This window comes from Mustela nivalis (genome assembly GCF_964662115.1).
Source record: "Mustela nivalis genome assembly, chromosome: 4".
Lineage (NCBI taxonomy): Eukaryota > Metazoa > Chordata > Mammalia > Carnivora > Mustelidae > Mustela > Mustela nivalis.
Window position 1 is genome coordinate 149,211,668 of NC_139023.1, and position 21,779 is coordinate 149,233,446.

At 35.6% G+C, this 21,779-nt stretch overlaps 1 protein-coding gene across 3 annotated transcripts in view; it reads left to right on the forward strand.

Moving 5' to 3' along the window:
- The window catches only part of FZD3 (frizzled class receptor 3), a 93,870-nt gene that overhangs the window by 64,532 nt on the left and 7,559 nt on the right, over window positions 1–21,779 (forward strand). For 2 of the 3 annotated variants that reach the window (XM_082726878.1, XM_082726879.1), the window contains exons 5-6: window positions 13,158–13,306; window positions 16,740–16,973. In XM_082726878.1, coding sequence (XP_082583004.1) covers window positions 13,158–13,306; window positions 16,740–16,973 — 383 coding nt within the window. Of the gene's footprint in view, window positions 1–5,824; window positions 5,990–13,157; window positions 13,307–16,739; window positions 16,974–21,779 lie in introns of those variants that run through there. The other variant, XM_082726880.1, reaches the window with a different exon arrangement.

The window sequence follows — 21,779 nt, forward strand, 5'->3', positions numbered from 1 at the left end:
TTGTTCATCCATTTGAGGTTCTCTAGAATATATACCTAAAAATGGAATTGTTGGGTCATAAGACATGTGATTCTTCAGCTTTACTAGGATGTTGCCAAATTGCTTTCCACAATGGTTGTACCAATTTAGAACTCCAGATGAAAGTACAGGGAGTTCCCATTGCTCTACATCCTTACTATCACTTGGTATCATCACACTTTTTAATTTTTGCCAGTCTTATTGGCAATCATTATTGCTATTTTAGTTTGTATTTCCCTGATGTGGGAGTTTCCCAAATTCCCTAATTTGTATTGCTAGTGAGATTGAACTTCTTTAAGTTTATTAGCTAATTATGTTTCCTCTTCTGTGAATTGCATTTTTTATAGACATACACAAATATGCACACATATATTCTGGATTATACTTTTTTTTTGTCAGTTTATACATTACAGATATCTAGCTTGGCTTTTTACTTTTTTAATGGTGTGTTTTGTTGAGCTGAAGTTTAAAAGTTTAATGTGTATATTACTCATTTTTTTCTTGTTTTTAAATGTATTTTAAGAAATCTCTATTGAGGGACACCTGAGTGGCTCAGTGGGCTAAAGCCTCTGCCTTTGGCTCAGGGCATGATCCCAGGGTCCTAGGATCAAGTCCTGCGTGGAGCTCTCTGCTCAGCAGAAGCCTGCTTCCCTCAGTCTCTCTGCCTGCCTTTCTGCCTCTCTCTCTGTCAAATGAATAAATAAATAAAATCTTAAAAAAAAAAACTCTATTGAAAGTCATAAAAAATATTCATCTGTGTTTTTGTCCAGCAGTTTAAAGTTCTGCTTTCCAGATTCGGATTTTTAAACTATAGCACTTCTTTTTATATCTAGGTGTGCTGGGGAAATACCATTTTTGGTATTTCCTAATACCAAATCATCTGATTAGTGCTATTTCTTGACTAGTCTTTTATCTATTGATCTGTAATGCTGCCTCTGCTGTATGTCAAGTTCTCACATATGAACTTATATCACTATTCTGTGGTTTTCTATACTTAATTTTCTCTTATCTTAATTACCATAAGTCTTTATATCTGATGGGGCAAGTAGGTGACTTTTCAAGGCAGACTAAAAGGCAGATAAAGCAGTGTAGTGTAATAAATGTGCAAAATTTGGAATCAGACCTCCATTCTAAAACTGTTCTCACTTAACAACATGATATTCTGCATGAGCCTGATCAACAGTTTATTTTTACATGGGACTTAGGGGACCACAGGCTTTAGAATAAACCAACGTTTGTAATGAATCTTTTTAAAGATGAAATTAAACCAGAGAGAAAATAACGTAAAAGAAGGTTATATAAGATGACGTTAAATAAATAATAAATAAAATGAAAGCAAACCTAATGTGTATCCATTAGTATAGATTCCTTTTGATAGGGAAAGTGGCCAAGGACTCTGAAACCTGATTCAGAGCCAAACTCTCAGGAACAATAATTGAATTTAGGTTACTACAACAGCCAAAAGTACACCCTTGGTGATTTTTTTCCTCTGCAAGGCTTTTTTCTCCCTTAGCCTGAATAATTTTTTCTTTATAATTAAAAAGAATTTAAGCCCCAGAATGGATTTTGGATCTAATTTTGAAAAAACAAAATATGGAAAAAATCTTACATATTATGGTTGAATAAACTCATATTGCGACATTTTGTAGATTAAAATTAGAGTGTCATTAGAGGAGATTAGCTATTCAGAAGTGAGTGAATGTAGGCTTTTAACAAAAATTATAGTAATCAAGATATAGGACTTAGAGAAGATGCTGATTGTTTCCCTTCTCCTTCTGGGCTTCTCCTTTAGTTCACAGTAAATAGACCAAAGAAATATATCAGGTGAGTGGTTTTTTGCATTGTTAAGGTGATTTATTTAGCATCAATAGGAATATAGAATTTTAAAAGGACAAATATAAATGAGAGAATGAAGTTTCTCCTTTGTTCCTTTTAACTATACAACGAACCGAGGTGTATGGTGGGTTTTTTTCCTCAAAAAAAAAAAAAAAATCCATAAGCATTCAGCTCATTATAGGGCTATTTTTATTTATTTTTTAAAGATTATATATTTTAGAGGAAGAGCGTGAGCAGGGAGGGGTAAAGGGAGAGGGAGATAATCTCAAGTCAACTCCATGCTGAGCAGAGAGCCCAACGTCGGCCTGGATCTCACAATCCTGAGATCATGACCTGAGCCAAAATCAGGAGTCAGACACTAAACAGTTTGACCCACCAAGGCATTATAGGACTATTTTTAAATAAAAACTGAGCATTGTATTCTTTTTCCTTTATTTAAATATTTTTCTTTAATGAGCTTTGCCCTTCTAGCTATCACAGATCCTGTTTTACATGCTAACTGCCTAATTTTTTTGTGATTTGCAGCTCGATAATAATGCATTTTCCTTCCCCTTTCTTTTTCCTTATTTATAAGGGAAAAATGCTTTCCTAACAGCAATAGCTTGGACATTCTTTCCTAGTGTCTTAGCCTTCTGGCACCAACACCCTTTGCATATGACACGTTCACAGCGCAGGTGTTACCTGAGTTACTTTCTCACTGTATCCTTTCCATGGACAGGTGCTGATTTGTATTCCCTGGAATTTTGGTTTTAACCAGAACCTTATAATACAAAATATTCTGTGTTACATCTCTCTGTCCTCCAGTTCTCCTCTGTATTATCATGCCTAATTGAAGATTTTGGCTGTTGCTATTTTTACTAATTTGTTGCTGTTGTCATTACTGATTTTCATTTTTATCACTCCCTTTAATTAAAGCATTTCTGTTATGTGGACAATATATCTAATTTATGAAAGACAATACAGTGCAGTTTAAAACACTAAAGAAGGTATATGGTTTCTCACTTAGAAAAGGGGAGGGAGACTTTTGTAGATAAAGACTTTTTATCTAGGTAGTCTTGCCCTTTTCTAGATAATCTTTTCTAGATAGTCTTGCACAGTCCCATGTTTGAGGCTGTATAGCCCAACTTCATTTCTGAGCTCCAGACACACACACACACACACGCGCGCGCACGCATATATATATATATATATATATATATATATGACATTTCCATTTAGAAGTCTGCAAGGCATTTCTGACTTAACATGTCTAAAATAGAACTTAGTTTTTCTCCTTCCTACATCCCATCCTCAGTTCTTCCCCATTTAGTAAAGGGTGTCATCATCCACAGGTTGCTCTTACCCAAATTAAGAGCCATTTTGAGCCCTCTTTTTCTCACATACCTCATCACACCCGATGAATCAACTGCTTACCACCTTTACTTCTACCTTAGTCCAAGCTCTTTGATGGCCACAATGGTCTTCCAATTCATCTTCTATTCTTGTTCCTTACAGTTTATTTCCAACAGGGTAAACTTTTTAAAACATAAATGAGATCATGGTGTGCCTTCAAACAAAACCCACCGATGACTTCCTATTACTCTTAGAATAAAATTTATCATTTTTACCATTGCCTGCAGGGCCATATGTAATGTGGTTTCAACCTATTTCTTTGACTTAACTACCTACCATTCTCCTTGCTTGCTCAGCTCTAGCCACACTGGTCTCCTTGTTATTGTTCTTGAGAGACAACAGATTTGTTCTCAGGATTATTGTCATTGCTGTCCCTTCTGTTTGAAATACTTTTACTGCAGAGTAAACTCCAAATCCCTGTTTGAATGTGTTTTCGGAGATGCCTTTCCTCACAATGTTGATCTAAACTATGTGGCGCACGTAGTGCACCACCTTACAAACCCTGTTCCCCACTCTGCTTTAGTTCTGAGTTAATAGCTACCTGGTATTGTAAGATTTTTTTATTTCTTTCTTGACAGCACTTCACCCTTACTCTGCCACCACCTCTCTCTAGAATTTAAGCTCAGTGGGGCAGAGAATTTTCTGACTCATTTACTGTTTTATCTCTTGTACCAGGATACAGTAGGCAATCAGTATTTAAGTGACTGAATTAATTAGATACATGACCTTGAGGAAATCAATTCAATTCCCTAGGCTTTGATTCCACATATTTATGAAAAAGGGGATTAAACTATATAAGATCTCTGAAGAAGAGTATTTTAGATTGCAGATGACTAGTCATCTGGAATTGAAGGCAACTTCAAAGTCATTGAGTTCAAGCCTGCCATTTTTTAAATGATTTGACCAAGGTCATATTGCTCAGGCCAGTGCTCTTTTATATTACATAATACCTCTGATTCTCTGCTCAACTCTGATTAGATCTCCCTCCAGACTTCTTTAATTACGGTTTGACTAGTTTTAATTTTTAGGTTCTTGGCCTTCTTCCTTACATTTACAAATAATTGTTTTTCTTCAGTCAATCATTGTTGTCTCACCATTCACTGAATATAAGCTGACATGATTTGAAGCATTCTTCTCAGAGCTCTCATTCTTACCCTTATCTCCCTCCACTTTTATAGGAACTTATTTTCTCTTTTTTGTGAGTCAGAAGTGTATATAATTACAGTTAAAATGTGTGTGTTAACTAGTATGATTTTTAAGTAATGGAAAACAACTTTTGGGGCAAAATTAAGCAAAATAGAAATTAGAGACTGGTCTCCAATTCACCTCAAAAAATTTTCAAGATTAATAGGGTTATATGTTATTAGGAAAAACTTAGAATTTATTCTAACCCATCAGTTTTCAGGTGGGGAAATTTAAGTATATATAATAGCATTAGAAACACTGGAATAAATGAAGGTAAACAATTGCTTACTTCAGGACTTCTCAAAGCCATTAATATCTGAATGCATGTGACTCTCCAAGGAGAGATTATAATATCCAAATTTTATTTTACCACAGAATATCTTATTATGTACCTTTTTAGTATCTTCTGAGACAATGGTGCCCCATGTACCACATGTTTGAACATTTATCAGGTGACAGGTACAGTTCTAAGTACTTTACATGTTTCTACTCATTTTATATACTACCTATATTAATTTGTTCTTATTATTATGTGAAAATTTGTGTTTAAGAAATAATGTGTCATGGTGGAGAATGCAAGGAATTCACAACAAGGGGTGCGTGTGTGTGTGTGTGTGTGTGTGTGTGTGTGTGTGTGTGTGTAAATACAGAATAGAAATCCTGGGCATTGATTCATTTACGTTCATCATGTTTTCTATCTAGTTAACCATTGGTCTGTTTATATATCTTACTCTAGATATTTATGATATTCACTATATACTTTAATATGAATATAATTTTTTATGTTTTCTTAGAGCAATTCATTTGTAGAACACTAACTGATATAAATAATCCAGATTTACCATAATCCAGATTTACATTGTATCACATGAGCTTTTTGCATTCCATTAATATAATGAAAGTTTTCCTGGTTAATATGTTTTGTAAATGTTGATTATATACATATGGTTTTTCCACTTTAAAAAATTCCAGAATATCGGGAAAAAATTATTATAAAACATGCTTAGAGGAAAAGCATACCTCCCCATCAGTATAACCAGTATTTACATTTTCTGTATATTTTTCTAATATTTTGATAGCTACTCTAGAGATAAACACTCTGTTGCCTCCAGCCAGTAAATCATACTTTTTGCTCTTAAGTAGGTCTTTTCCTTGAATTGGGCTGGCTTTGTGACTTGCTTTTGATTAGTAGAATGCAGCAGAAGTGATTCTGCATGCCCCTGAGGCTAAGTCATAAGAAGCCTTGCCATTTTTTAAGTTTTCTTAAAATGCTTGCTGTGAGAGGAACCAGCCTCTAATAAGAAGTCAGCCTGCTCTGAAACCACAAAATGTGTGGAATTCCAAACTGGTCATAAACTGTATGGTAAGGCTATATGAACAGAGGAAGGCAAGGAGAGTGGGAGAGAGATCCCAGCCAGCTCCCAACTTTTCCAGAAATCCTAGCTGAGATTCTAGGTATTTGAATGAAGAAGTCATCTGATATATATGTCCATCTCAATACTACATTCAGATGATCCAGCGCCATCTGTCATCCAACTGCAACACTGTGAGAACCCAGGTGAGAGTCACCCAACTGACCCAACTGACTTCTGTGAGCTGACCCCAGTCAACTCACAGAACCGTCAGAGAGAATAAGCTCCTGGTTTTGGTGTGGTTTCTTACGTAAGAATAGATAACTAGAACAATGTGTAGCGATAGGTAGAAAACACATCAAAAAGTCATATTTGATGTTATATAAGTATGGGTATTATCATTAATATTATAAATATGGATATATATGTATAATTTTAAAATATAAATGTGATCATATTTTACATATTCATCTATACCCAGTAGTGTACGAGAGTGGCTCACACAGACTCACAAGAGTCAGTATGTGTATCTCTTCATGACTACACAGTGAGTGATCACACTGGTAACTTGAAAGTGGCATGGTTGGAGTATTTACACTACAAAGTTCGTAGATACTACAAAACAGAGCTCACCTCCATCCAGAAAGCCAGTTAAACATTTCAAGCACATCACAGTATCTTCCTTTTCTCACTTTATGTTACCATTATTGAATAGCTGCTTATTTTGTTATTTGGATGTACCTTAATTTATTTGAACAGTCTCCTATTGGCCTACTCTTTCTTTAGAATTTATTTCTTAAAACAGAATTTGTGGCTCAAATGTTGTACACATCTCGGTTTTTATTAAGTATTATGAGAGTGTCCATCAGAAATATTATAGCAATTTAGATACTGCGGGGATATTTCCTCATAGACCACTCAACTCTTATTTTTATATTTGGAATACTCAGACTTAGAAAAATGAAGTTCTATTTTTTATTCTTTTTTTTTTTTTTTAAAGATTTATTTATTTGACAGAGAGAAATCACAAGTAGACAGAGAGGCAGCCAGAGAGAGAGAGAGAGGGAAGCAGGCTCCCTGCTGAGCAGAGAGCCCGATGCGGGACTCGATCCCAGGACCCTGAGATCATGACCTGAGCCGAAGGCAGCGGCTTAATCCACTGAGCCACCCAGGCGCCCCTCTATTTTTTATTCTTAATAGTGTTAAATAGATACTATCTTCACATGGTTCAAAACCTCGAAGTTAGAAGAGTATTTGGGAAAAGTTCTCCCATTTGTGCTTGCTGTCTCCCATCTTCCTAGTGCCCTTCCCAAGGTGACTTGAATGTTACTAGGAATTTGTATATACTTTAAGAGATGTTTACGGATGTACAACCAAGTATATTCCTTTTTCTTTTTTACTTGAACGGTAGCTACTATACATACTTCCCTGTCTTGCTTTTGTCATTTAACAGTATATCTTGGAAACTAATACCTAAAGCGAAAAGGCTCCCTCAGTATTTTTTCTGACCTCATAATAAAGCAAGCACATTGTCTCTAATATTTTACTATTGCAAACAGTTTTTGTATATCATTTCACATATGTGAATAGATCAGTAGCATAAATTATTAAAAGAATTGCTTGATCAGAGGTCATGGCAAATTCTTTAAATACGAGCATGAGAGGGGAGAAGATCAGAGGGAGAAGCAGACACTGCGGAGCTGGGAACCTAACGCGGGACTTGATCATGGGACTCCGGGATCATGACCTGAGCCGAAGGCAGTCGCTTAACCAACTGAACTACCCAGGCACCCTATAATCAGTTTTGTTTATATTTTACTATCATTTGCTTCTGTCAGTTTCCAGGTTTATTTGAATAGAATTGAGCAAAGTAATTTCTTAAAGCCATTTTAGTTTTGTTTTCTTTGTAGCTGTGTGTATGCTTGTATGTGTGTATATTTGCTGTTTTCTTTCCTTTGTTTCTTCCATTTTTAATTCAGCTTCTGTTCCTTAATTTGCTTTATTGATAGATAATATAGTTAATATTTTTAGTGTATTGATTTGAATTATAGTTTCTTGTTCTGCAGAAGTTTTAAGCTTTTGTTAATCAAAACTGTCAGTCCTTTTTTTTTTTATGGCTTTTTTGTTTCATGTTACTTTTTTTAAAAGGCCTATGCATTTCCACTGTAAAAATATTCTTCATTTTTTTCATACTTTTATGATTTATTGTTATCTGTCTAGAATTATTTTTCTTTCATTGTGTGGGGTGGCATCTAAACTACTTTGTTTCCAAGTGGATTGCCAACCATCCCAACATCACTTATTAAACAATCTATGATCTTTTCCCCATTTATTTGAAATACTTTTATCATATACTTAACTTTTAACATTCTGTGAAAAATCCTTTTGCTCTTTTTGGATTGTACCAAGTTTACAGGATTAATTTGGGGAATAACTGATTTGATATCTTTAAAACATTGAGTCTTTGCATGTAGAAACATGGACTTGTTTATGTATTTCAATTTTTTTTCTGTGTCCTTTGATAGTGTTTTATCATTTTCTTTGTATTTCTTTTTTTTTTTTAAGATTTTATTTATTTATTTATTTGAGAGACAGTAAGAGAGAGCATGAGTGAGGAGAAAGTCAGAGAGAGAAGCAGACTCCCCATGGAGCTGGGAGCCCAATTCGGGACTCAATCCTGAGACTCCGGGATCATGACCTGAGCCAAACGCAGTCGTCTAACCAACTGAGCCACCCAGGCGTCCATGTTTTCTTTGTATTTCTTGCTAGTTGCTAGGTTTATTCCTAGATATTTTTTGGTTTTGTTGGTATTATAAATGAAATTGTTTTCATTATGTTTCTTCTCTGGTTATTGACAGTATATAAGAAAACATTTGATTTTTTGTATATTAATTTTCCCCAACTTGCTAACTCTTTGATTGTTTCTGTTTTTCCGTTGATTCTCTTAGATTTTCTGGTTAGTCTTTTTGTCTCGTTGTTCCAATACTTACACCATTTTTTTAAGTTTTCCTTCTGGCAGGGTATCTTATTGACTTGACAAGGACTTTTGGAATGGTAGCCTTACTCTTGACAGCACCAGAGGACAAAACTAGGACAGGTGGGCAGAATAGCTAAAGCTATTCTGGCTATTTGAATGTGGAAGAGGCAAACTTGTATTTTATCAACACCACCATTCTAATTTATATTCACAGAACAACTAGATTGAAAGCAAATTAATTTGCTAGGTAAAGAATACGACTAGATGACTTCTAAGTTTAAATGTTTAGTTGAGAGTATAAAGAGAGAATTGAGGAATGACTTTAAGAACTCTTATTTTATTTTATTTTATTTTTTCAGTGTTCCAAGATTCATTGTTTATGCACCACACCCAGTGATCCATGCGCTACGTGCCCTTCTTAATACCCACCACCAGGCTCACCCATCCCCCCAACCCCTCTCCTCTCTAAAACCCTCAGTTTGTTTCTCAGAGTCCATATCTCTCATGGTTCATCTCCCTCTCCAATATCCAATATCTAATTCACTTTTCCTTTCCTTCTCCTAATGTCCTCCATGTTATTCCTCATGCTCCACAAGTAAGTGATACCATATGATTATTGACTCTCTGTGCTTGACTTATTTCACTCAGCATAATCTCCTCCAGTCTTGTCCATGTTGATATAAAAGTTGGGTATTCATCATTTCTGATGGAGGCATAATATTCCATTGTATATATGGACCATATCTTTATCCATTCTTCTGTTGAAGGGCATCTGGGCTCTTCCTACAGTTCGGTAATTGTGGACATTGCTGCTCTGAACATTGGGGTGCATATGGCCCTTCTTTTCACTATATCTGTATCTTTGGGGTAAATACCCAACAGTGCAATTTCAGGGTCATAGGGTAGCTCTATTTTTAATTTTTTGAGGAACCTCCACACTGACTTTAAGAACTCTTATATAGGGGCACCTGTGTGGCTCAGTTGTTAAGCGACTGCCTTTGGCTCAGGTCATGATCCCAGAGTCTTGGGATCAAGCCTCGCATCAGGCTCCCTGCTCAACAGGAAGCCTGCTTCTCCCTCTCCCACTCCCCCTGCTTGTGTTCCTTCTCTCACTGTGTCTCGCTCTGTCAAATAAATAAATAAAACCTTTTTTTTTAAAAGATTTTATTTATTTGACAGAGATCACAAGCAGTCAGAGAGGTAGGCAGAAAGAAGGTGGGAGCAGGCTCCCTGCTGAGCAGAGATCCCAGGCTTGATCCCAGGACCCTGGATCATGACCTGAGCTGAAGGCAGAGGCTTTAATCCACTGAGCCACCCAGGCACCCCAAATAAAAACTTTAACAACAACATAAAAAGAACTCTTGTATGGGGCACCTGGGCGGCTCAGTCAGTTAAGCATCTGTCTTCTGCTTAAGTCATGATCCTGGAGTCCCGGATTAAGTCTAGCATCAGGCTTCCTGCTCAGTAGGGAGTCTGCTTCTCCCTCTGCCCCTCAACTTGCTTGTTCTCTCTCTCTCTTGCTCTTTCTCTCAAGTAAATAAAATCTTAAAAAAAAAAAAAACAACTCTTGTATAGAGGGTAGTGGGGGAAAAAATGGTAAAAGAGCAGGAGTAGGAAGTCAACAAGAAAGTAATGAAAGTAAGAAAGTAATGTCTCATTAGAATAATCATGACTATGCAGTATTGTAGAAGTCAAGAGAGATAAAGATTTTGTAAAGGATGAGATAATCATCAATAAGTGATGCTATATAGGAATATTTTTTAAAAATGAAACTGGCTGGCTCAGTCGGTAGATCATGTGACTCTTGATTTTGGGGTTGTGAGTTTGAGCCCCATGTTGGGTATAGAGATTACCTAAAGATAACATCTTAAAAAAGAGAAAGGGAACAATAGGAAGCCATTGTATTTTTTAATGAGAAGGTTATTTGTGATCTGCTTTCATGTCTCTTCATCTGCTTCTTTTAATTATAGTTCTTAACTATTCAATGGTTTCTTTAATTTGTATTTTCATTTAGATGATCATCTTGGGAACATTAATCATACCTTATATCTGTTTTATAAGCCTCATGGGGCTTTAAACAGTATTATTTAGAGTAGTGGATGATCTATAAATATTTGCTTTTTGATTTTTTTATTTTTAAATTCTAAAGGAATTACACCTTAATTCTAGGGTATGATTGTAATTTAAGTTCCATGTTTTGAGCTTACCAGGCTAACTGTAATCATGTGTCATTATAGATGAAACATAAACATAAAATCAGTTATAGATAAAACATAATAAAAATGTTTGAATGTGATCAATCTAAAAGACAAAATAAACTTATTTATATAACAGATATGCACATTGATAACTAGTGATGAAAAACATGGGGCCTGCTGAACTCCAGGTATGAAGTAGCTAGAGGTGAGTGGGTATCTAGTTTCTGGGGTGTATTGAAAGTGTAAGTGTCACATGGAAGTCAGAGGACCAGAACTAGGCTCACTGGTTAAAAGTAGGAATTAGAAATGAGGCTCCCCTGCTCTTGAAAGGAAGTCCATGTAAAAGGTAATACCAACTGTTCCTTGAGGCCATAGTTAATATAAAAATACTTATCTAGAAATGTGGGAAGACACCAGCACAGCCTTAAGACCAATATTTAAGCCAAACTGCCAGGACTTAGTACCCGAATCTCCAGTAATCAGTAACATCTGTAGTTCACAATCACCAGTATAAAACCTGGTTTTTGACAAGGTCCCTTTGGGCACTGGTGAAGACAAAAATTCATGAGACAGGGTGAAATAAATGGAGGGAGGGAAGAAGGGAGAGAGAGGGGAAGAGAAAGGGAAAGTTTTAACTCAAGATATGCAAATTAAAATTCCAAAACATGATTCAAAAAAGGAAAAAGCCAAACCTAAAAAGCATCCAACAAAATCAACAATCGGAAGAAGGATTTGCTCCCAGATGAAATGAAAGTAGTAAACCAAGTTTATAAAGAGTTATTTTTTAAAAAGTATGTTTAGGATTCCCTAAAAGATAAACAGTAAAAACCACTTTAAAAGAATAAGAGATTGTAAATTAGTAGAAATGAAATAAGAATAGGCAAATATAAGAACTAGTTAGATATTTTAGAATTGAAGTTATGGAAATAAAATCAGTAGATAACATGAAACCTAACATAGACATGGTTGAAGAGGGAATTAGTGAAGTAAAAAAATTGTTCTAAAGCATTCACCCAGAATACAGAATATAGAGAGCCATACAATACTAAAAACTATGTAATTATGTAGTTAAAAGACATAAAAAATAAGGATTGAGGAACTTCAGTACACATCTAATGGGAGTTCCCATCTAATGGGAAGCCATAAGAATGACTAAAAAGCAATAACCAAAAACATAATGTCTGAGAATTTTGCAGAACTGAAAACATAGGTCCTTAGATTAAAAGTACACTCTGCATACTAAGCAAGAGAAATAAAAATCAATCACAATGAGAAACATTCGGTGCAACTATAAAGGGAAAGGGATAAAGAAAAATTTAAAAGTTACCAGAGAGAGGAAGTAAATCTCCAAAAGATTATCAATTAGACTTCTTAACAAGTAAATAAATAAAATCTTTTAAAAAGTTAATACAGGTAAACAAAATTGAGAATATAAAAAATTTGAATGACAAAGCTAATAAAGTGGATCTAATACATATAGAAGATTTTGTACCCAACAGAGAGTATGGGCTATTTTAAAGTTCACAAGGAGTATTTACATAAATTGGCAGTGTCCTAAATCAAAAGGAATTCTCCAAAATTTAAGGTAACCAGATTAATATAGACAAATTCTCTGACCACAATAATTAAGCTTGAAAACAACAATAAAAAGTAATTTTTTAAAAACTCATCTGACCAGAAACTAGAAAATATACCTAGAAATAATTCATAGGTTAAAGAGGAAGCTTGAAAACAGCCAGCAGAGTAAGATGAAGTAGGTAGAAGGATGGGCTATAAAAGATAAGCACAGAAATTAATGAAATGGGGGGAAAGACTAATACTTTCCTAATTTTATATTGTAATGACCAATGATAGGACTAACAGAATTGGCCAAGAAGAATATAGGTATTATTTATTTGAGCCTCTATTCCTATTCATGGCTTATTTTCTGCATTAATAATTTTCTTCCTTAGAAGATACCATTATGAGCTAATGAGAAAAATATAGGACTCAAAATATAAAATAGAAACTTACTGTCAAATTATCAGGAGTGTATATCTTTTTTGTTTAACAAGAAATTTAACTACAGAACTGTAAAAGTGAAAATACCAAGTTTGTAGAATTACTTAACTATTGTTTATTTTAAAGATTTATAATTGCTTTTGGTAAAAGGATTTTTCTTTTTATATATTTAAGGTATTTTTCTTTCCCTTCTTGTAGGTTACTCAAATGAGTCGTCCAGACCTGATTCTCTTTCTGATGAAATACCTGATGGCTCTCATTGTTGGTATTCCCTCCATCTTTTGGGTTGGAAGCAAAAAGACATGCTTTGAATGGGCCAGTTTTTTTCATGGTCGTAGGAAAAAAGAGTAAGTTGAAATGATCACAATGTTCACAAACCTCACATTCACATAAAATTTTTGTATTGCTTATGCTAAAACACTTTGGATTTGGTGGATGTGTTTCAATGTGATTGTAATCTTAGCTACAACCAGTTGTGATTAGCACAGTAGCATGTATTAATTAGAAGCTAAAACTTGATTCTGAGAAGATAGCCAAGTAGAACCAGGCAGGCTTAAGGTCTATACCTTACTAATTGAGAGTATTTGAGGGAAAGCTGATCTTAGTTTCAGAAATTTAAATTATAGTTTTCTTAAAAATAAGAACAAATTAATGCTTTTATATATCTATGTTATTACTTGATCTTCTTGATATTCCTGTGGGGGCTGGTATGTATTATTTCTGTGTTATAGATGAGAAAACTGAGCACAGAGAGATTAAATGCTTTGGCCAAAATCACACAGGTATTAGACTTCCCTTTCCAATTGTCCATTGTTCTTCTAAGTATACCAGAAATTATATAGATAACATGTTATTCCATTATGATGAAGTACACATTAAGGCCAAAATAGAAAAATGATATTAATATATTATATAATGATAATGAAATGCATTAAAGAAATAAGCCAGGACTGTGCCCTGGGCTAGAGTGGCAGCTCCTTATTCTGGAGCTCAAGAGCGAGAGCATCCCATAGCTATATCTAGCATTGGTCTGCTTTAGCCTTTGAAAAACAACTGTAAAGTAATTGAAGTAACAGTTGCCAATTAATTGAGCACTCCAAGCACAGTTCTGAGCATTTTATATATTATTAAAACTTTTAATCCTTCAAACAGCCATGTAAGAGAGATCATCATTTTATGGTAAGGAATCAAGGTTTCATAGTCATTGCTAGAATTGAGATTCAGACCCAAGCAGTCTGATTCTAGACTCTTGTTTTTGCTTATGTACTGTGCTACAAAGAGACTAGTTTCTAAAATTGTGCTAATCAAATTAGTGTTGTGCCCCTGAGTGAAGCCACATTTAACATTGTGCTTACACTAGTAATTCTGACACTGATTGAAATATTTTTAGAAATCTTCTTTTGGAATTATATGAATCATATCACTTAATTTCTCTGTTTTGTTATCTGTAAAATGAGGGGACAAATCTTTACCATTTGAAGATGGATTAAATTTTTGGCATGACCAGAAGTCAGTTTGAACCAAGTTTTAAAAATAAGTTTAGAAAATAAAGTCAGCAATTAAGGCTGATTTGCGATGTATGAATATATGATTAGGGCCTTTGATGACAGAGAAACAGATATTGTTTGTTTGTTTGTTTGTTTGTTTTAACTGTTTTTGACTTGTTCATTCTTCTGTCCAGTTTTTGATACTTTGATTTGAGGAAATGTGTGTGTGTGTACACATATGTTATATACACATATATGTACATATGTATATATAATTTATCATTACAAACATTTTATCATTACTTTGGCTTTTAAGCCATTTGTTAAGAGTGAACACGAAAGTGTGGGGGAGGGGCAGGGGAATGGAAGAGAGAATCTCAGGCAGGCTCCATACTCAGCATAGAGCCCAGTATGGGGCTGGAATTCACAGCCCTGAGATCATGACCTGATTCGAAATCAAGAGCTGAACCCTGAACTGACTGAGCTACCCAAGCTCCCCTAAACCATTTAAACTTAAGTTTGATCCCTGACTGTTGGTTTTGGTGTATGACTTTGGAAAGTTCTTTAATCCTTTAAACCTCAGTTTCTTCATCTATGAAATGGAGATCACAGTATTTATTCTTGATAGATATCTATTCACAATAGATACATAATATCCTCTTAACAGATACCCTCTTAGGACATTGATTTCCATAATAAAAACATTATTAAGAAGGATCAAAGGAGAGTGAATGTGAAATACCTGGCATAATGTGGGTACTCAACAAGTATTAGCCTGCCTTTAACCCTCCTACCTCATCACTAAAAACAATAGTAATAAGGAGGATCCTTTTGTAATCTGAAAAGTTAGAATATATGCACTGTCTCATTGTATGGTCCAATCTATATATGCTGGAGCTTTATTTTTTCATGAAATTATTTATCTTATTTTAACTTTAACCTCTGATTCTCAGTCATTTATATAACCTGAGACTCTGATCTTGGCAACTATTTAACTGGCTCTTTGATCAATTTAATTGCTGCTTTGTTCATTATAATAAACATCTGCTTTTAACCATTCTCTAACAGTTAAAAACTTTTGTTCTTGGCAATAATCATCTTAAGTTTTTTTCCTTAAGCCTTTAAGATGTCTAGTAATTAATTTTACCTTAGCTTAAATTAATTTTTTATTAATTTTGACCACTCATGTTTATTCTAGCACTGAACAACTGTTTCACCATAAGACCAAATTGTAGCCTTAAAACAACTGTTCTTCATATTAGAGAGATCATATAATTGTCTTTCTCTGATTGACTTATTTCACTCAGCATAAGGAATTTGAAAGGCAGGGTGGGGGGTTGGGAGGTAGGGAAGGGAAAAATGAAAGAAGATGGGATCAGGAGGGAGACAAACCATAAGAGACTCTTACTAATCTCACAAAACAAACTGAGGGTTGCTGGGGGTGGGGGTGTAGGGAGAGGGTGGTTGGGTTATGGACATTGGGGAGTGTACGTGCTACAGTGAGTGCTGTGAAATGTATAAACCTGATGATTCACAGACCTGTATGCTTGGGGCAAATAATACATTATATGTTAATAAAAATAATTTAAAAGAAAACTGTTCTTACAGGTTGAAAAATATACCTGTTGGGGCACCTGGGTAGCTCAGTCATTTGGGCATCCAACTCTTGATTTCAGCTTGAGTCATGATATCAGGTCATCTCAGGTCCCCACACTCAGTGGGGAGTCTTCTTGAGATTCTCTCTCTCTCTCTCTGCCTCCCCCTGCATGTGTGTGTGTGCTCCCTCTCTCTGTCTCTAAAATAAATAAATAAATTTAAAAAACATATATATATATATATTTATCTGTGCTACAGTGAGGCCTCCAATACATCCATAAACCATGCAAGAAAAAAATTTCTCTATTGTAATATCTTTGTAATATTTCAGTGTACTTGAGAATCATAAATTTCTTTGAGTGAAAGGGACTTTTAGAAATGATGAAATCCTATAGCTTCATCTTATAGATGAGGAAAATGAAGAAAAGGGGATAATGACTTGCTTAAGGTCATGTATTTATTGAACTGAAATCCAGATTTCTAATTCTAATGCAGGCTTCTTTCCATCATACCACCCTAAAGTACAGATTAACATAATCTTTGTTAAATTCTTTCCTCTGTCAACAATGTTACCTTATATCTCTCCTAAAGACATTATTTGGAGAGCAATTAATTTCAAGAATAATGTCAGCGTGTCACATTTATTGGTCTATGGGGATGTTAGTCTGTATCTTAAATTTAGTATTCTGTTTTCTAGGATAGTGAATGAGAGCCGACAGGTACTACAGGAACCTGATTTTGCTCAGTCTCTTTTGAGGGATCCAAATACTCCTATTATAAGAAAATCAAGAGGAACTTCCACTCAAGGAACATCCACACATGCTTCTTCAACTCAGCTTGCTATGGTGGATGATCAGAGAAGCAAGGCAGGGAGCGTCCACAGCAAAGTAAGCAGCTACCACGGCAGTCTCCACAGATCCCGTGATGGCAGGTGAGTTTCGTTGGTAGCTTAGTTTATTTCACATTTTGAATTAGAGTATCACAGCTATGAAGGAAGGGTAACGAGTTCTGAAATAGAAGTTGGACATTATTTGTATCTAAAACAATGTTTTTAATTGAAATATAATTAACATACAGTGTCATACTTTCAGGTATTATCATTATTCAACAATTCTGTACATTACTCAGTGCTCATCATAATTATACTCTTAATCTCCTTTTTGTTTCACCCATCCCTCTATCCACCTCCTCTCTGGCAACCACCAGTTTGTTCTCAGTATTTAAAAGTCTTCTTTTGTTGTTGTTGGTTTCTCTTTTTTCTTTGTTCATTTATTTATTTTGCTTCTTAAATTCCACATGTGAGTGAAATCATACGGCATTTGTCTTTTTTCATCTGATTTATTTCATTTAGCATTTTGCCTTCTAGGTTTATCCATATTTTCGCCAATGGCAAGGTCTCATTCTTTTTATGGCTGAGTAATTTCTCTTTTTTTTTATATATACCCCATCTTCTTTATCCATTCATATATGGATAGACACTTAGGTCACTTCCATAGATAATGCGACTGTAAACATAGGAATGCATGTATCTTTTCAAACTAGTATTTTTGTTTTCTTTGGGTAAATACCCAGTAGCAGAATTACTGGACCATGTGGTAATTCTGTTTTTAATTTTTTGAAGAACCTCCATACTGTTTTCCACAGAGGCTGCACCTGTTTGCATTCCTACCAATAATGCACTAGGATTCCTTTTTCTCCACATCTTCACCAACATTTGTTATTTCTTGTCTATTTTATTTTACCCACTCTGACAGGTATATGGTGCTATCTCATTGTGGTTTTGATTTGTATTTCCGTGATGATTAGTGATGTCGAGCAACTTTCCATGTGTCTGTTGGCCATCTGTATATCTCCTTTGGAAAAATGTCTAATCAGGTGCTTATCTTTTAATGGGATTCTTTGTTTTTCTAAGGTTGAGTTGTGTAAGTTCTTTATATATTTTTGGATATTAACCCCTTATTGGATATATCATTTGCAATTATCTTCTCCCATTCAGCAGGTTCCCTTGTTGTTTGTTGATAGTTTCCTTCACTGTGCAAAACCCTTGTATTTTGGTGAAATCCCAGTAGTTTAATTTTTGTTTCCCTTGCCTGAGGAGACATATCTAGAAAAATGTTTCTATGGCCAATGTCAGAGAGATTACTGCCTATGTTCAAAGGCATCCTAATTGGTACTGAAGAAGTAAAACTTTCACTATTTGCAGATGGCATGATACTATATATAGAAAACTCTAATGACTCCACCAAAAAACTATTAGTGCTGATAAATGAATTCAGTAAAGTCACAGGATACAAAATTAATATACAGAAATCTGTTGCATTTCTGTACACTAGTAATGAAGCAGCAGAAAAAGAAATTCAGGAAACAATCTCAGTTACAACTGCACTAAAAATAATAAAATACCTGGGGCACCTGGTGGCTCAGTCATTAAGCGTCTGCCTTGGGCTCAGGTCATGGTCCCAGGGTCCTGGGATCAAGCCTCACATTGGGTTGCCTGCTCGGCAGGAAGCCTGCTTCTCCCTCTCCCACTTCCCCTGCTTTGTGTCCCTTCTCTCTCTCTCCATCTCTTTCTCTCTCTGTTAATTGATTAATTAAAGTCTTCAAAGAATACTACTACTAATAATAAAATACCTAAGAATAAACTTAACCAAAAAGGCAAAAGACCTATACTCCAAAAACTATAAATCACTGTTGAAATAAATTGAAGATGACACAACAAATGCAAAGATAGTCCATGCTTAAGGATTAGAACCAATATTGTTTAAAATATCCGTACCCAAAACAATCTACAGTTTTAATGTAATCTCTTTACATTACAACAGTTTTCACAGAACTAGAACAAATAATTCTAAAATTTGTATGGAACTACAAAAGACCCCAAATAGCCAAAGCAATCTTGAGAAAGAAGAACAAAGTTGGAGGTATCATAATCCCAGATTTCAAGATATACTACAAACATGTACTAATCAAAACAGGATGGTATTAACACAAAAATAGACACATAAATCAGTGGAACATAATAGAGAGTCCAAAAATAAACCAACACATAATATGGACAAAGGAGGTAAGAATATACAGTGGGTAAAAGACAGTCTCTTCAACAAATGGTGTTTGGAAAACTGGACAGTAACAGAATGTTACCAGACCACTTTCTTGCACCATACACAAAAATAAATTCAAAATGGGTTAAAGACCTAAATGTGAGACCCAAAACCATAAAACTTCTAGAAGAAGTTGGACATAATTAAGCTTTTTAAACTTTGCTAGGTACAGTTTCCCTGGATTATGGCCAGACTTAAAGCCAGTTAGAGTTTAGAGGTTTAGACCCAATGCAGTCAGCAAATATGGAGGCATTGAAAGGTATTAAGGCAAAGAGAAGGCCAGGGTGAAAGTGGATATGTTAATAGGATTAATTTAGCAAATAATTATGGAATGTACACTATGTCAAGCACTATGCTAGGCTCTGGGAATAAGATGATTTAGGCATGATCTGTGTTCTTAACAAACTCAAGAAAGAGAATATAGTCAGTATTAGTGTTGCAGGTAAAAACATGGGGCCTTGGGCCGCCTGGGTGGCTCAGTGGGTTAAAGCCTCTCCCTTCAGCTCAGGTCATGATCCCAGAGTCCTGGGATCGAACCGTACATCAGGCTCTCTGCTCAGCAGGGAGCCTGCTCCCCCCTCTCTCTCTGCCTGCCTCTCTGCCTACTTGTGATCTCTGTCAAATAAATAAATAAAATCTTAAAAAAAACACACACACACACACACAGGGACGCCTGGGTGGCTCAGTTGGTTAAGCAGCTGCCTTCGGCTCAGGTCATGATCCCAGCGTCCTGGGATCGAGTCCCATATCGGGCTTCTTGCTCCATAAGGAGCCTGCTTCTCCGTCTGACTCTGCCTTCCACTCTGTCTGCCTGTGCTCGCTCTCGCTCGCTCTCTCTGACAAATAAATAAAATCTAAAAAAAAAAAAAAAAAAAAAAAACCACACACACAAAACATGGGGCCTGGAATGAAAATGCTCAGTTTCCTCATCTGTAAAAGGGAAATGGGAATACCTGCCTCTTTAGGAATGAGGTAAAGGGGCGCCTAGGTGGATCAGTCTGTGAAGCATCTGCTTTTGGTTCAGGTCATGATCTCCAAATCCTGGGATTGAGCTCCATGTTAGATTTCCTGCTCAGCGGGAAGTCTGCTTCCCTCCCTCTGTCCTTCCCCTGCTCCTGGTCACTCTTATACACTCTGTCTCTCAAATAAATACATAAAATCTTTTTAAAAAAGGAATGTTGTAAAGAGTAAATGAGATATTATGTGTAATTGCTTGGAACAATGCTTATCTCAGTAAGAACCTAATGTCAACTTGTAGTGTCTCCATTATCAAATTTAAAGAAAACTGGGACACCTGGGTGGCTCAGCTGGTTAAGCGGCTGCCTTCGGCTCAGGTCATGATCCTAGCGTCCTGGGATCGAGTCCCACATCAGGCTCCTTGCTCAGCCGGGAGCCTGCTTCTCCCTCTGCCTCTGCCTACCACTCTGTCTGCTTGTGCTCACTCTCGCTCCTCTCTCTGACAAATAAATAAATTAAATCTTTAAAAAAAGAAAGAAAGAAAGAAAGAAAGAAAGAAAGAAAGAAAGAAAACACACCCAGCCTTCTCAAACATTCTCCATGAAGCTTTCTCTGACCCTGTCCTGACCAGATTTACTCCCTCCTCCACACTACTATTGCTGGCAAACTCTGGCTCACTGGCCAACTCTAGCCCCTTTCACTTTTTATAAATAAAGTTTAATTGGAAAAGCCATTCCCATTCTGATTGTACATATTTATGGCTGTTTTCATACTACAACGGCAGAAATGAATCGTTAAAACAGAGACCATATGATCCACAAAGCCTAAAATATTTATTATGTGCCTTTTCATAGAAAAAGTTTGCCAACTTCTAGACTCTACAATGTGATACTTATATTTTACTTTATTTGTTCACTTAGAATAATAATAGAAGTTATTATTAACTTATTATTATTAGAAACTTCTTAGGAGCTTTGCAGTAATTCATTGAGTTGATGAAGGCTTATTAGGTAGGAGAGTAGTGACAGGAGGAAGAAAGAACTGATTTGAAAGATATGTAGAAAGAAGAAATGATAGTTGGTTATAGATTAATAACAGCTGGGTAGAAGAAACGTGCCAAAGTTTTTGTTTGGTTGGTTTTTTTTTTTTTTTTCCAAGATTTCTAGTTTGGGAAACTAAAAGAATGAAAATTTTAATGCTGGAAATGGAAAGTGTCCCATGCCCACTTTAAAACATCTGTTTCAACAACTGTCCTATATTCTTCCAGTCTCTTTCCAGCCTCTCTCTCTGTCTTCTCTATCCTCTGAGTGTAAGATATGATTTCTACACTTACACTTAAGCCTTCTGGTTTTTTCCTCAAAGTGCTTTCTTTTGCCTTCTAACTTGGTCAGCTATCTGTGTTTTTTAAAAAATTAGCAGTCTATCTTTGTGATTTTTTTTCTTTTATTCATTTCCTTTTGCAAATTTTTTTTTTTTAAGATTTTATTTGTTTATTTGACAGAGATCACAGCAGACAGAGAGGCAGGCAGAGAGAGAGAGGGAAGCAGGCTCCCTGCTGAGCAGAAAGCCTGATGCGGGACTCAATCCCAGGACCCTGAGATCATAACCTGAGCCGAAGGCAGCGGCTTAACCCACTGAGCCACCCAGGCGCCCCTCTTTTTGCAAATTTTTGAAATGAG